Source organism: Psammomys obesus, unplaced genomic scaffold (assembly GCF_907164565.1).
Source record: "Psammomys obesus unplaced genomic scaffold, mPsaObe1.curated_primary_1811, whole genome shotgun sequence".
NCBI classification, from domain to species: Eukaryota; Metazoa; Chordata; class Mammalia; order Rodentia; family Muridae; genus Psammomys; species Psammomys obesus.
Genome location: NW_026596149.1, coordinates 16,549,658 through 16,566,940, shown reverse-complemented (window position 1 = coordinate 16,566,940; position 17,283 = coordinate 16,549,658). Strand labels below are relative to the sequence as shown.

General features: G+C 42.6%; 1 protein-coding gene across 1 annotated transcript in view; it reads right to left on the bottom strand.

Annotated features, from left to right (window-relative positions):
* Positions 1–17,283, bottom strand: part of Prkcq (protein kinase C theta) — a 127,329-nt gene that overhangs the window by 73,063 nt on the left and 36,983 nt on the right. The window contains exon 2 of the mRNA XM_055593920.1: positions 705–831. Coding sequence (XP_055449895.1) covers positions 705–822 — 118 coding nt within the window. The 5' untranslated portion in view covers positions 823–831. The remainder of the gene's footprint in view (positions 1–704; positions 832–17,283) is intronic.

Below are 17,283 nucleotides of genomic sequence, written 5' to 3'. Positions count from 1 at the left end.
AAGGTCTTAGAACAAGTAGCTTCCTATCTTTCCTTTGGAAGGGACTTAATGTTAAAATGCAGGGGTGTGGATCAAGTGGGAACCAGAGGCATCATCAAGGGATTTTTCTACCCAATGGGATTGCTTTGACAAAGTTTCCTAAACCCATAAAATCAGTCTCGGGTACATGCCCCAGATTTCCTCCTGTATATTGCCTGTATATAGTCCCAGTTAATAAAACAGAAATATTTTTTTCTTCATGTAGAATACTGGCTGATTAAACATCCTTCCTCTCTTCCTCAGCTGAGACAATGGCACAACAGCAGTCTTTAGAACTGATTCTTAGTTCTAGGATTAGTCAGGCTCAATTTACCTTTCAAGGACTCTTGAAAACAGTGAGCTGTCAGTAGACGTGATACAGAATATACTACACCTCACTAGATTTTGTTCTTCATTAACTCCTTATAATTTCCCCAACTTAATATTCCCCTTATTTTTGTTTATGTAGGAGAAAAATGACACAGTGATTCTGGCCAGGGTCCATCACTAAAGCCTGGGTCTTTAAGGAAGAATGTAGCCTTTGTTGGGCATCAGTGTCCTGCACTGTGATAATCAGTTCCATCAGATGACCTGGAAGGTCATGGAAGGTCTTGTCTCCCACACGCTTGCCTAGCCTACCCACACCCTTTCTTCTTCCTTCCCCACCTTGACCCCAATTAACTTACCTGATTCCACATACTCCTTGACAAGCACAGCACAGTAGGGGTTCACAGCCTCTGCCTGACAAGACTGGCAGGTCCCACAGTCAAAGTTGGATAAACCAATTCGAAGAAATGGTGACATGGTTGTTCCCTAGAAAAATGACAAAAGACAAGCACTGTATGTATGGGGCTCTAAGACGTATTATTTTTAGTGTTCCATCTCCACTCGGTGTTTTATCTCGGACAGCCAGCACTTCCAATGGGCGTGCTATCCATCTGAACAAATGTGTTATTTCCTTTTCTGAGAAGTATATTGCTGGGCTCTCCCTCAGCTGCAGACTGGCCTGCAGAGGAAGGGCTCTTTGGAAAGTCTGTGGCTAACCTCCATGGTGAGAACTAAGGGTTAATTCTGCTCAGTCTAACAGTCATGTTTGATAGCTGCACAGCAAGGCAAATGTTTTTCAAGGTTTTGTTTCTTCAAGTAGGTGCCCAAAGCAGAGTAACCAGAAAAGGAGTTTATAAAAACTAAGTCTATTTAAATCACACCAGTTAAATATGACACCACAACATTCTTACACAGTCTATCTATGTGTGTCATGGAACTGGCTCTCTGCAGTTAGCAGCTGATCTCTTGTCAGAGACAAACACACACTCAAACAAACAAAGCAATTAAGCTACTGAATGCTATGAACCACTTAAAAAAAAAAAAACCTCTAAACCATTGAGCACTGTATGATCGTGTCTCATCCTAATGGCAAAGTACGTCACAGATGCCAGTGTTCTTAAAATGTTTTCTCAAAGCTTGAGACAGAAAGAACCATGAGGTTGGCTACAGGTTTCAAGACCTGGTGTGATTCTCTCTTTTTTAAAGATTTATTTTACTTTTATATATGTGTGTGTCAGAGTGTATGTGTGAATGTGTACACATACCCAAGGAAGCTGGAAGCTGGAGCTAAGTACCCTGGAGCTGGAGACATAGACAGCTGTGAGCCACTTGATGTGAGAGCTGGGAACCCATCTCTGGTCCTAAGAGCAGCAAGTGCTCTTTGCCACTGAAGCATCGCTTCAGCACTCTTAGTCTGAATCTTTCTCTGCTGCCCATTTCTGCTAGCTCTGCCATTCACCTCCACTAAATACCTTTCCTTTATTTTCTTGCATGTATATATGTGCGAATGATAAGCATGCGTGTTCACATGTGTGCGGGCGCATGTGCTTGTGGGTTCATGCCCATGTAAGAGGCCTAGAGTAGACACAGAGTGTCTTGATTGCTCTCCACCTACTTGTTCAGGGAGGGTCTCTGGTTCAAGCCAGGGCTTGTGAATTTCTGCAACTCCAGCTAGCTGGCTTGTCCTAGGATCTCTATATCTGTCTCCTGAGTGTTAGGACTATAGGCTATTGCCATACTTGCCTAGCTTTTATGTAGGTGCTGGGGATTTGAGTCCCTGTCTTTGTGCTTGTGGGGTAAACACTTTCCACTAAGCCTGTCTCCCAAGCTCCACTTTTTCTTTTTCGCCTACTTCATCTTAAGTTCTTATAGGTCTGAAAACTGTTAACTAGTGCTCAGTTACAAAGCATTAATTTGAAACATTCTTCTCTTGTTCTAGTTCACAGTATACTAGTAAAGGTAAAAAAAAATCATTTTGATTTGAATCTAGAGGGACTGTTGACTCATAAAGCCTGAATTACTACCATGCTGACCTTTGGTGACTCATCATGTGCTATTTCCAGGTTGGGCTCCTAATTGAGCAGCAGCAGCTCAAAATGAATCCACCTCAGAAATAGATACAGACCTCTAGGTTTACCAGGGTTTATGTTACAGTATGGAAGTATACTACAGAGGCCTTGTATAAGTAGCAGAGATTTCTTATTTTAAAAAATGATGCAAATTTGTGATTTCCCCAGATTTATTTATTCAACGTCCTCCCCCAGAGCATTTTGACAATTTACTCAATACTAGTGTCTGTTTTCCCGCCTAGTCAGGGCTCCCTTTTCAAAGGTCTGATCATGGTGGCATGATAAGACAAACATGTTGACATCTAGATGACAGAACAGGAATCCTGTGACTATATATGCCAAGGATAAAGAAGATCTGTGAAACACACCAGAGGATGAAATTAACATAGAAATGTTTTGAGTTCCTTTTGAGGGCCCAGAGCTCATGGGGAGAAGAGAGGAAATCTTCTTGGGTATTAAAATAGAAAGCAGAATTTGTTGCACACAAACAAATGTGCATGTGATTCAGGATGCCTGAGGACTGGGATTGCAAAGTTCTCTTTGGTGAGCTGTACATGTCAGTTTTCTCTTTCCTCGCCATCCACAGAAATCTTACAAGTCACAACACATGTGTATGGAAGATGACTGATAGGCCAAGCTGTTTCTAACAGGGCAGGGATCAAGCCCTTCTGTATACTTAGCTGAGCAATCAAGTCCTGCGTCCCACTTTCTCTCTCATTTCCATATGCATCCCTGTATGTACCCAGCCAGCAGCATCTGGAAAGTGCCATCTTCCTGTTCAAATCTGCTTCTCCCCTTTCCTTTAATTAAATGATAGCCCTGGCTGACCTGGAACTCAATATGTACCAGGCTAGCCTAGAGCCCAAAGGCCTCCCTGTCTGTCTCCGAATACTGGCATTAAAGGCCTCCCAGCTATCCTGTCCTCCTTTTATGCTTCCATTTCAATGACTAATGTCATGACACCTAGCCTGGCTCTCTGCTTTGACTTCGCCCTGTTGCTCTTGTGTCACAGCCTATTTGCATGATATCTGCCCTCCTCCTTCCCCTTCTTCATTGCTTAACTCCATAACATCCTTTCCTTGCACACTGAAGCAGATTACATCCCAACCCCCATCTGATCTTGGTCACTTTTCATTCCCTGACATCTTCATGCTGCAGCCCAAAGGATCTTAGGATCCTGCAGAACTACAGCTGTTTCACAGCTCTAGACTTTGAGGAAAACCATACCCTGGCCCTGGAATATCTCCCTATTTCATCATCCCATCTTACATTTCTGTACCTTCCCCATCCTTGAAGTTCCCATCCAGTCTTAGTTTCTTCCCATTTCCTCCATCACCTTCTTGTTTACACATCTTTTCAGGGTTCCTTGGCCTCCTTGGGACACTGGACAGAAACTGCCTTTTTTTTTTTTTTCCTTGCAGCCACTTCTAAATCTGAGCCTCAAACTATTATCTGGTATCCAATAACCAGGCATTCCTTGCTTCTCTCTCTTCATAAACTGTTCTATCCTCATGTGAATCTCCAGATTCATGCCTATGTTTCCAGATCGAAGCCACCATACACAGGGCTCCAGTGGAAATGCACTAGAGTTCTCTTGCATAATCCCTGGAATGCATCAGTCACTCAGAAGAGCGGTCCAACTCCAAGCACTAAAATCAAAGCTCTCATATAGAAAAACTTACCAAGTCTCCCTCTGCTTGAATGCAAACTGAAGGTGTGTTGTTCTTGTCCCTGAAGGAGAATGAATGGAGCTCTGGAGATACTCTCATAGTTGTCCCCACACATATGTGCATATATATATACATATATATATGTATATATATATACATACATATACATATATATATATAATGTATGTATATATATGAAAAAACCTTCTTGTGTGTTTCTTTCCTGCAAAAAGCATCTGACTTTCACACAGAGCCCAGACAGCTGTAGAGTAAGCACACCCCTATCGAAACTTTCCAGCACCTGTCACAGGCAGAAGATCCATGCTCCCTTGAGCCCAGCTGTGGGAGTTATTTAACCTCTCTAAGCCTGTTTGCCCATCTGAATGGACTGCTATTACCATCAGCACCCTCAAAGGGCTGTGAGAATTAAATGGACAAACACGGAAGATGCTTGAAATGAGATTGGCACCCAGTAAGCTCTCAATAACTGTTAGTTATTAGTGGTAAAACTCTGATATATTTGCTAATAGTCTCTCTCTTCTTTATTGATTTGTATCAAATTGGGCAAGAGGAGAGGATAAACAGTCTTTTAGGGGCATATCTCAGCTGAATTATGTGACCTGTGTCTCTGCTTTGCTAGCATGCCCTCATAAAACCCTACATATATCTCTCCTATAGTACTTACTACCCTCTGATACAATCATCTTGGTTTAGCACTTATCATGATAGATAGCAGCATGCCCATGCAATCTTCGATGCTTTTACTATTCCAGCTAAAAAATACTACCATTGCATAAACTCGAAATTTCTGAAGGAGCTTCACTTCAAAAACAAGCTCAGTGTTTTCACTGTTAGGTATGATCAAATTTGTCTTTGACATAGATTTGATGTTATACAGAGTTAGGTATAATCAGCAGTCTATGTGAGTTAGGTCACAGGAACTGAGAATTCTGGTGTTTTGCTCATGTATTTCTTTTACCTGTAAGGACACATGGTGTTCAAATGGAATGACAGGAAGTTGCAAAGGAAAGTTCCCAGCACTTGTTATAAGCAGAAAATGAATGTTCTCAGGCTGGAATTACACACACATACTCTCTCTCTCTTTTTCTGGCTGTCTTTCTATTTGTATCCATCTCTCTGTCTGTCTCTGTCTTCGTCTGCCTGTCTCTCTCTCGTCTGTCTGTCTGTCTCTCTCTCTCGTCTGTCTGTCTGTCTCTCGTCTGTCTGTCTGTCTGTCTGTCTGTCTCTCTCTCTTGTGTATGTGTTGTAGGCTCTGACCTGTGCTCTTGGCTTACGGACATATCAAGGTGTGAACACCTCCTCTACATAGTTCTACTTGCATAGACAGAGCCACAAAAGCATTGTTCTGATTAAATTACTCCAATGCCTAAGAAAATGCTATGACTCTTCATTGAGTTAAATCATAATTCTGTATGCCAGGTGGTGGTGGCACACACCTTTAACTCGGGAGGCAGAGGCAGGAGGGCAGGAGGATCTCTTGAGTTCGAGGCCAACCTGGTCTACAAAGTGAGTTCCAGGACAACCAGAGCTACAAGAAGAAACTCTGACTTGAAAAACAAAACCAAAAGAAAATGAAATCATAATTCTTGGTCGGACATTTCAAATCAAAGTCTTCATGTTTTGGGTTCAACTAGTGCCTACAACCTTCTGATTGCTTAGAGTGGCCTGGTTCCATCTTGGGATCTCTGTTTGCATGGCTCCTGTTTCCATGCCTTCATCCATCCAAACCCATACACAGTGGCCATCTTTCTAGTCTCCCATCCTTCAAGTGCTCCATTTATGTCTTGGTTCATTAAGACATCTTTTTCTCTCCCAACTTCATTGCCTCACTTCTGCAATCTTTTTTTTTTTTCCTTCTTTTTTGAGACATTTTTTTTTTTCCCTGTGTAGCCTTGGCTGTCCTGGACTTACTTTACAGACCAGGCTCGCCTTGATGTTACAAGTGATCTGCCTGCCTCTGTCTCCCCAAGAGCTGGGATTACAGGCATGTGCCATTGCCCCTGGCTTCCCTCCTGCAATCTTACCCATGATAAAAGCTAAGTGGTATACTTGGTTCTGTTTTCTTGATAACACTAGAACCTAAAGAGTCCCTCAAGACTTGAACTTGTGATCCCTGAGTAACTGGCATTACATGTCTGCACCATTAGTTTCTTTTCTGGGAGACTAAATATATTTAGCAAAACAAGGATTTGTAAACTTACATGTCTCCTTTGGGCCCCATGAAGATCACATCTGTGCTCTACCCATCTTCCCTGCTGTTTGAGTTATCTTTTATCACAACAAATGACCCTGAGACTTAAATACCAACCATTTGTTTATTGCTCACAATTAATTGCCATGAATTAGAAATGTTCTCAGTAGGACAGCTCACATCTTATGGCATGTGAGCAGGCACAGTGGGGACAGCTAGGATGGCTCAGCTTCTCTCTCCATGAGGTCCCTCATTCTCCTGGAAGTATCCTGGGCTCGTCTGCATGAGAAGAGGCATGGGCAGGTGCACGAGGAGAGGGTGAGAAGGAAGGACACTGCTGAGCCTTTCAAGGCTGGGATTCAGTCAACATAATTCTGCCACATAGAACTAACTGGTCAAAGAAGATTTCAGCTTTGACTCCAGGAGTAGGGGGCAAAGCCCTCCACACTAGAAGACTCTTAAAGAGTCTGTGCCTATCTTCCCAAACACTGAGCACTGAGTACTGGAAACATTACTATTTTATAGAGAAAAACCAAAAGGCTGTTAATTAAACCAGAACCCAATGCTTAGCATTCAGAATTTTTACTTTATGCTCATGCAACAATTTTTTGTACGTGTGTGTCAAGTGTATGTTCATGTATGGAGAGCACATCTGTGTGTGGCTTATGAACATGTGTACATGTGAGTACATGTGAATGTGTACCTGTTCAGAGGCCAGAGGATGTCCAGCATCCTGCTCTATCTCGCTGTTGCCTTTTTCCCTTGAGATAGTTTCTTTTACTAAACCTGGAGTGACACTGGAAGCCAGCAATCCTGTCTATGGAATAGCAGCACAAAGGCATTGCTTTTACAGGGAGCAGACAGAATTTAAGGTTCTGTTCTGTGTGCCAAGTTGACCCCGAAAATATGGTCTCTATGATGCACCCCAAAGCTGTCTCCGAGATGCTGTGGCTTTGCCGTCTTCCTGATGGACCGGTGTGACTTCTCCTTCTTCCTGATCAGCTAGTGCTTAATGAAGAAAACTGTACCACCTGGAACAGGTGAACCAAGAACCAAATCTGGGCCTGGGCCCTGAAGGGCACCTTGATGAGAAGCTGAGGCCAAAGGCCCTGGGAACAGTTTTTCTCTGGCAATATGCACATGGCATAGGGACAGTGAAATGAGTGAAAATATGAAGGTGCTTATAAGTTTGCAAATGAGACCATCAAAAAAATAAAGTCAGCTCCATCATATTCCAAAGCCGTGTCTTAAGCCAAAACTCTCTGACTATGTTCTCTCAAGTGCAAAATGAGACATTATAGTAGACCCACTTCCGAGGAGGCTCTGAGAGATTGGGTCTGTCCATGTTCTGAAGATTCACAGAATTAATCCAAATGCTTATGAGTGGCCAGCAGAGAAGTAAGTTATGATTTTCCCAGACGTTTTTGAAAGATTTTCCCAGATACGCTTTGGAGTGCTTCCTAATGAAAATATAACAACAGCTCACACCATGGATCAGTTTGTAAGCCTAGAATAAGGTGACATGAACATTTATTCAATAAAACATTGGCTAAACCACCAACTGTATTGAAAGCTGCTGTTCTGTAAACATGGATGTGATAAGGTCTTAACTCCAGATAAGCTAGGAGACCTCAGTTTGGGGTTGGCCTCTCCTCCTAGAGGGGATCAGGAGATGAAGCACTAAGACTCTGGGCTTCGCCTTCTTGCCTTCTTATCCTATGAGCAGAGTGCTGTGACGTGGTGTCAGAGACAGCAGAGCGAGAGCTGTCACTGCAGGGTACACCAATGGCAAAACACTCCTGTGTTTACTGTCCCATGAACACCACACCCCACTTCCTCCTGAGGGTGTGTGACACTTTTCAGAGGAAACAAAGTGTTCAGTGGTATCACCACAAGGAGCGGAAATAGCTGTCCTTAGATGAACTGACAGTTTGTGCAAAATAGTATTGGGTGGAGACCTCCAGGTGCTATGGTGCTATGGACAGACAAAGCTGATGTGGGCCATTTCTGCTACATGAAGGATGCTGCAGGTATGAAGAAAAGATGTCCCAGGGAAGAGGACCAGAAGGGAAAGAAATATGGGCAGATGTGTCTGCCTGGGTCCATGTGAATTACCCACGTCTTGTTCTTATACTGAAATGCCCCCGATTATAAATGAGCTGTAAAAACCTCGGTGTCGAAATTTAAAGCTTCAACTCCATGTAAACTATAAAATCAGGCAACATCCACATTTCTGGCTCAGGCTGTTCACTGCCACTGATGTGCTAATTTAGACAGAGGTCAAAATTAATGTTTTATATAAAATCCATTACTTATAGCTACTGCTCCAACTTAAAGGGCTCTCTACTTGATGTTCCCCTGACAGCTCATTAACTGTGGGTTGACTAATCAGTAAATTGAGGCCTAATTCCTTTTAAACACCTTTAAAGGACATTTGAATTTTCTTTTTGTGTGTATAGCATGTGTGGGGTGAGGGTGGGGGGGGAAGTGCATCGCCCACAGTTTGCATGTAGAGGTCAGAAGATAACTTGCAGGAGTTGGTTCTCTTCCTCTGCCATGTGGGTCCTGGAACCAAACAAGTAGTTAGGCTTAGGAGCAATCCCCTTTGCCACTGAGTCATCCCTTTAGCTCCTGGGGCCTAATTTATAACATATAAAATGCAAATTAGTTTGAATGAAGTAATTAGTTTGACCATATTTTGAGCCACAGCAGCAGCAGGTGCTGTATCCATGAAGGATGGAGCCAGAAGCTTGGGAACACCTAAAATGTGTTCTTGGGGGATCCTCAGGACCAGCATTACCTGTTAAGCCTCTAGCCCTCTGGACCTGCTACACTTAAACTGTGGGGCTTAGTGAGCTGAGCTTCAGCAAGGACTCCAGACTCCCCTGATGGCCAAACTAGATACAGAGTCTGCATCAAGCAAACCGCACAAGGTGAGGCCTGCATCATCCTACTCTTTTTTCTGCACAGTATCTAGCACAGTGCCTATGTCTTAGAAGGTTCTAAGTCTGCGCTCCTTAACCAGCTTGTTATTACTCTGATCGAACATTTGCTCAAGTCTAGAGACACTGGACTTGGATGCCAGAAACAGAGGGGTCAGTGCTATTGGCTATAGGTTAAGGCCAGAAGCTTAACAAACAACCCACAATGCTCAGGGTGGCACCACACATGAAATATGCCAGGATAGCTGAGGATGAGAAGCCTCTTCTAAATCACTGTGTTAAAGTGGTAATGGTGTGAACATCTCCCTGGTCCATTCTCCTCATCTACCATCACCACTTCAAGTTCAGTGACTTCTAGACTCACAACGAGAAGGAAGCACAGGGAGTTAGGATAATCTGTCTTCCTCTCTTTCCCTCATTCACATCTCATTCAGGGTGCGTGAAGAATGTAAGGATTGACTTATAATGTGTTTGCAATGAACAAGTAAATGAGTGAATCAAGTATAATAGGGCAAATTATGCTAGTTATTTTTGTTTCACTTGACAGAAACAAGAAGTGAATGATTCATGTCAGCTTATGGTTTCAGAAAGTTTTAGTCCATCATCGCAGGGAAGGGAAAGGACAGGCACTTGGTGCATGTCAGTGGAGGCCTGTGACAGAAGCCATTCTCATCATGGCAGACCAGGGAGTAGACACAACAGGAACCACAGGTGAGATATGACCTTCAAACATCTGCTCTAAGTGTCGGTAACCTGTCCCCCCGCTTAAAGGCTCCCTGGCCTCCCCAGCTGGCATTACCAGTCATTTTAAATTCATCCTGTTGCTGTGACAAATGCCACGATAAAAAGCAACTTAAGGGAATAAAGGTTTTATTTGGCTTTTACTTCCAGATCATGGTCCATCGTTGAGGGAAGTCAAGGGAGCAGAAATCATGGAGAAATGCTACATCTGACTCACAGACTCATGTTTTCTTATGCAGCCAAAGATCAGTCATGTTGCCCACAGTGGACTGGGGCCATCCTTCACATGCCCACAGGTAAATCTGGACAATCCTTTAGTTGAAAATCTCTTCTCGGGCAACTCTAGGCTATGTCAAGTTGACAGTTAAATCTAACTGGGACACCAGCAGAGGGACGTTCATTCAAATGATCTGGGGGACATTTCAGATTCAAACTATAAGAGTAATGCATAAATCAGATAGAGGTTCCCTAATCTCTCCCCCACTTTGAAAATTAAAAGGTCCTTGGTAGTCATCTGGTCTAGATTCTCACATAACAGCCTAACAGACAATGAAAGTGAAACTCAGAGAAATCAACACAAGATATCCATGCAATCTGTCTACTCTGGGATAGGAGAGGGAGCAAGAGCCAAGAGCCCATCATCTTCTTACTGGTGGAAACCTAGTGCTCTGGAATCGTTCATGCATGAAGATGACTGAGTGACAGGACTCGCTCCTATGCAGGTTAGTCCTGCTCACCCTGGAAGCCAGCTCCACCTGATGAAAGCCTGACCCTTCCAGGGCTTTTCTCCGCATCCTGGCTGTTAGGATGTGCACTGTTCAGCTTTGACCCTCTCTGCCATGATGGATTGAAATCTCCAAAACCATGGGTTAAAGCAAGACCTTCCTCCTTTAAGTTGCTTACACTGGGCCAAACACCCTGAGCTCTCATAGAAAATATAATTTTAAAAACTTGGTACTTCACGGAATTTGAGAGAAATAATGTTCTACAATAACAGTACTTGAATCATAATTCTTGCTAAAACATAATCTAGTGAGACTCTATTTACTTTTTTAAAATTCCTCACTGGAATAGAGCCATGATTTCAGCAGCATTGTCTAGCATTTGCTTCATTTTATTTATCTTTATTTTATGGAACAAGTTTACAGCTAAAGTGAGCAGAGAAGAGCAGAGGATTCCCACAAGTTTCGCTCTGTTCACACATAGCTTCCCCATCATTCACACCCCTAACCAAGTTACACACCTGTTTCAATCACCATCATCACATAGAAAATACAGTTTTTAGTAAGATTCATTCTTGGTGTTATATGTTTTATGGGTTTGGAGCCAAATAAGGCCACATTCCCACAACAATAGGGTCCATATGGAGCAGTTTACTGTCCTAAGAATCCTTTGTGTGCTCCACTTAATTGCCTCCCCTCTTCACCAGTTCTTAAGACAGAGAAAATTCTATGTTATCATGGAAATAGTGTGGAATTGGCATTAGAAGAGAAGGTCAGATAAACAGAACAAAATAGAAGATCCCAAAACAGATTAAGATATGTATATAAGTGTATAAAAGTTCTGTATATAATGAAAATTATACTTAAAGAAGGCATGGGGGAGGATTTGTTTAGGCCTCTGATTGAGGCCTGTATCAAAGCCAATATCAAATTAAAATTTGGGCAGATAGAAGATATGTAGGAATGAAACCAGTCAACCACTAAAATTACGAGATAATATAGATTAATGATTAGAATCTTTTGGAAGAACTTCCCAGATATGACACCACAGAGACACTCCATAAAGAAAAATATGTCAGCACCATTTTATGTGAAAGCCAGTTATAATGAACACTAACAAAGCATTTTAAATGACAGACGCATCTCTGTAAAACATGCTACTACACGCTTGACACATGTGAAATCTCTTGTGTAGTTTATTGGTAATATATAACGCATAGTTTCATCATCTTTATAACATATGGATTCCGAAGCAGATCTGGTCAAAAGAGATGTGTACAATCCCCATGTGAGATGGGGGATGGGAGAGATGGCTCATTTGTTTAGCACACATATTGCTCTCCCAGGGCACCTGAGGGCTGTTCTCAATACCTTCAAGGCGTGGCTCACACCTGCCTGTACCTCAGCTCCAGAGAAACTGATACTCTCTTCTGGCCTCAGTGGCTGCCCACACAAGTCTTTCTCCCACACACACACAAAGACCACACACACAATCGATAAGAGTAATAAATCTTCTCAAAAAGAGAGAAAATATGTATTAGATAATTTAATAACATAGTTAAATAATAAACAATAAGGTACATTTGTAGAAATATACCTACAAGAATGCCTATTGCAGAATTATTTCATAATAATAACACTGAACTAGCCTTAATATCAAAAAACAGGACATTGTTTATATTAGAGTCTGCACTACAATGAGATATTTTACAATGAACTAATATGACTCATTAACATAAAATATTTCTATAATATGGATAGGTCAAAGACATATTATCCATAGTAATTATAATAAGAGCTTTGTTATAAAGATACAATGTAAGTCTTAGTAGGAGAAAGTTTGAACCAAAATGTTATCTTGGTTGAATTATATTTTATTTATTATTTTTTTGGTTTGAGACAGCATTTTCCTACATAACTTTGGCTGTCCTGAAACCCACTATAATTTCCAAAGTGGCTGTACAAGTTTGCACACCCACCAGCAATGGAGGAATGCCCCCTTGCTTCACATCCTCGCCAGCATGTGTTGTCACTTGAATTTTTTATCTTAGCCATTCTGATGGGTGTAAGATGGTATCTCAGAGTCATTTTGATTTGCATTTCCCTGATGACTAAGAATGTTGAACATTTCCTTAAGTTATTCTCAGCCATTAGAGTTTCTTCTGTTGAGAGTTCTCTGTTTAGCTCTGTACTCCATTTTTATGGTTTGTTGATGTTAATTTCTTGAGTTCTTTATATATTTTGGATATTAGCCTTCTCTCAGAGGTAGAGGTAGATCTTTTCCCATTCAGTAGGCTGTCATTTTTTCCTATTGACAATGTCCTTTGCCTTACAGAAGCTTTTTAATTTCATAAGTTCCCATTTATTAACTGTTAATCCTGTTGGTGTTCAGGAAATTGTCTCCTGTGCCAGTGTTGGAAATCAATCTGACAGTTTCTCAGAAAACTGGAAATAGTTCTACCTCAAGACCAAGCTATATTACTCCTGGGCATATACCTAAAAGATGCTCCACCACACCACAAGGACACTTGTTCAATTATATTCATAGTGGCTTTATTCATAATAGCTAGAAACTAGAAACAACCTAGGTGTCCCTCAACCATAGAATGGATAAAGAAAATGCGGTACATTTACACAATGGAATACTACTCAGCTATTAAAAACAAAGAAGTAATGCAATTTGCGGGCAAATGGATAATAAAACTAGGAAAGATCATCCAGAGTAAGGTAACCCTGACCCAGAAAGACACGCCGGGTAAATACCCACTTATAAGTGGATATTAGCCATATAGTACAGGATAGGCATTCTACAATTCACAGACCCAAAGAAACAAAGTAACAGGGAAGGCCCAATGGAGGATGCTTAAATGCCACTCAGAATGGGAAATAGAATAGTCACTGGAAGCAGATGAAGAGAGGGAATTGGGTGGGAAGAGGGTGTGGGGAGGGGAACAAGGGTAGGGATCAGATGTGGGGAGAGCAGGGGGGGGTGTAAGGCAAGAGGGCTGGAAGAGAGAAGGGAAACAGAGGGAGGTGTGCCTCTCTGAGAAAAGCTGTAGACCTGAGGCAGGGTGGATGGAGGAGGGGAGGGACAAATGAGAACCAAAAAATCCATTTCATAAATGCGTGAAAATGTGTTCCTGAAACCCATTGCTTTGTATGCTAACTTAAAAACCATTAGAAAAAAGTGATTACTGTTATAATTAAGCCATGTTTACAACAGAAGAGCTAATCTTTTTCAGCTTGTCATTATTTTTGTCAAGTAGAGGGTACCATTTTCATTAGAAAGAAATGAAGTGTTCAGAAGTTCAGACTTCTGGGGACAGCTTCTGCTGGTGGTGAAGTAGAATGGCTCCTGTCCTCCCATTCCAGTTCTAGCCTGTTTCTCCTGTGAGACCTGCTTATCCAGTGCCAGCTCACATGGTGCACACATTAAGATCCCCGCTTTTGATAAGCATTAGTAATTTGACAGATCACAGTTCCATTTAATGCAAATCCATCATGAGTTTTATGTGGAAAGCATTTTAAGCAATACTTAGATGTCAGAACCATGGGTCATGACTCTAAGAATCCTCCAAGCCTCACAATGGGAAATTCCCAATTCAGAGAACTGAAGCCATCCTCAGCTTCAAATTTCTCAAATCAGAAAATAGATTTCCCCTTAGTAATGTCACCCACAGTGCTGGATTCACATATGGTCAGTTTTTAAAGTATTAGTGGTGCTATGAAAACTTTTGTGTTGGATCTACAGTGGATTTACAAAGCCTATTAAATCCTCCTGCATCCCGCTTATGTTTTAGGAGTTTCATGATAGGATGCCTATGATAGGAATGCAGGTACTGCTTATCTCTTCTCTTCCTCTCTTTTTAAACAGAGAAACCATAGGATGAGAGGATAGAAAGCCAGCGGGGTTCAGTGGGATAAGGACTAGAGAGGTGCCAGGGCAGTGAGCCAAGAAAGCAAATGAAAGGATGAAGAGAAGACAAGAGTAGGTCTGGCTGGTGGGCCTCTGTTAAGGGTGTGTGAGGGTCTAGATAGCCTATGATACAATCCTCTCATTGTCTGACCCTGGATACTGATTCTCTTTCTGCTCCTGGAAGCTGGATAGGGCCGGGATTCCCAGCCTTGCTCAGATATAGCCTGCAGGGTGGCCCAGACATTAGCAACTGTCTGGAATGTGCAAGCAGTGGTGTTGGGTTGCCTTGATAAAGACTCAGCGATTACCTTGACAGTCTGAGCCTGGACACTTACGAGGGAAAAAAATGAAAAAATGAATGCTCTACTTTGTTTTATACTCAGTTCCAGCCTCACAGCTGACCATACAAAACCAGCAAAATCCACCCTCTTCACAGATATTTTCCTGATATAAAAAAAAAAAAATTGAAATTACAGTTTGTTTTCCTGGGAGAGAACACAGGGAGGAAAGAAGGTGGCAGGTGGACTGTGTCTCATAGGTATGTGTCTTTGCTCCTTTTCTCTGTGATGAAGTACTCCAATGAAAGTAACTCAATGGAGAGTGGTTTGTTTGGCTCAGGGTTCCAGGTTACAGAGTATCGTTGTGGGAAAGTCACAGCAAGGGGCTGGAGGGAACTGGTCACATTAGATCCACAGTCCAGAGCAGAGAGCAATGGATTGACGCACACCTGCTCGGCCAGCTTTCTCCTTGATTCACACCAGCAGCCCCAGCTCAGTGAGCTGATGCCACCCAGAACAGGCAGGCCCTTCCAACACAAATCCCTCACCCACATTTTCTTTTTTCCTTCTTTTCTTTTTTAAAATGAAATTCCACCTTGTTCTAAGGAAGAATTGAAACTAATGAATTTTACTAATCTATACCCCAACTTACCTTTTAGAAAAAAATATTATGGGAATGGGGGCTAAAAATTCTGATCTGTATTTAGAGTGTCTGTTTTTCCCACTTTAGTGCCCTTGGATTGTGGTGTGTCTGAGGCGATGCTCTTGTCCCTGGCTTACAGATGCAGAACTTGACTCAGAGAGATGAAGCTATTTGCCTAGCTCTTCATGGTGTCACAGCCAAGTGAGAAGTGAGACTCCAGGGCCACAGAGGTTCCCTGGGGCATGATGCTGCAAATGCCCCTTCCTCCCTCAGGATCTGTTCTGGAAGCTCCCAATTATTTGATCTTCAGTTAGCTAACTGCTATTCTATACCTAATTATTTTTAATTACATCCTACTGAGGGAGTTAGGTTGAGATCTTTGTCAGGCTCCTTGGGCCCCCACTGTGTGCTCTGCAGCTGTTCCTTCTAGCAGAGGCGTGATGATTAAAAGATGATTTTCATCTTTCATGATGATTATTTATCTCGTGTTTCTCTATGTTTTCCAAAGATACTGTCACCTCACTTGCTCCCAATCATGAAGCCACACCCTGTCTTCAGATATTTGCACCAGACATCCAGGAAGTGCAGAGCACACACAGAACCAGTTTTCTCTGGTTCAGCTTCTGCCCTTCCCCAAACTCTTTCTTCCCCAAAGCTTCTGCAGCTGAGTTTCCTCACTGGGGATGAGGCAATAAAAGGCATGCAATATAAATGGGAAGTCTGGGATTTAAGCAAAACAGCATGAAATCAGAAGAAGGGGTTGTTTTTCCCTGTAGGAGTAATTTGCTCATTGCCTCTAGGAGTATGAGGAGGGGACCCTGGCTCTAACTACTTTTCCAGGCTTTGTCTTTAGGCCCTGGTTGACACTCCTCTTTCCCAGGTTCTCGCAGTGTGAAGGAACGAACACTGGCAGCTCCTGTGGTTAAGTATGGAGGCAGCAGAGTTAGTAGGACCCAGCATGCTAGACTAACCTATTTGTTCCCACATCCAGTCATTTTCTTGCTGGAACTCTGGTGGTGAGCTCAGGAAGCAGGCCGCATACAGACTGAGGCTGTACAGTCTACATTGGGGAAGCTTTTTAGCAGAGAAACATTCAGCAGAGACACTTCCCCTGGGAAGGTGATGCCCAGATCCTCCACTCCAATCTTTGGCAGCGCTGCTCGGTTGGAAGGACGCTGCGAACAGCTCTTTAAAGGCAGGACACTCCCTCACTAGTTCACCTGTCCTCAGACTATCCAATAATCATTTTTAAAAGGAGATTTTGTTTTGCTATTCCATCCCCTTCACATCATCAGGGTCCTCTAGGCATCTAATCAAGAGCTCCAGGAAAGGTCAGAGGTTCTTTCCTACTCTGAAATGTCTGTTATTTCCATACATCACTTCTCCCATTGGTCTTGGCTCTGTGCCCCCTTGCTCTGCTGGAAAGCTGCCTAAGCATGGTGGCTCTGCTGCGGATCCTCTCAGTTTGTGAAGGGCTGGCATGTTGTCACATCCGTGTTCCCCCGAAGTGAATATCCCCAACTCCTCTAGGCAGCTTTTCTTTCTTCTAGGTGTCCAGACACATTGATTGTATTCACCTTCGCACAGACACAAGAGCTTGGTCAAAATTCTCTGCGCAGCAGTGGTTGCCGGGGCGGTGACTTCACATCTAACAAGTCTTATGTTGGTGCCGTACACTAAACAGAAACTTTACACGCTCAGTTTTCAAGCATACAACTCAGTGACGCCAACATGGCCATACCACT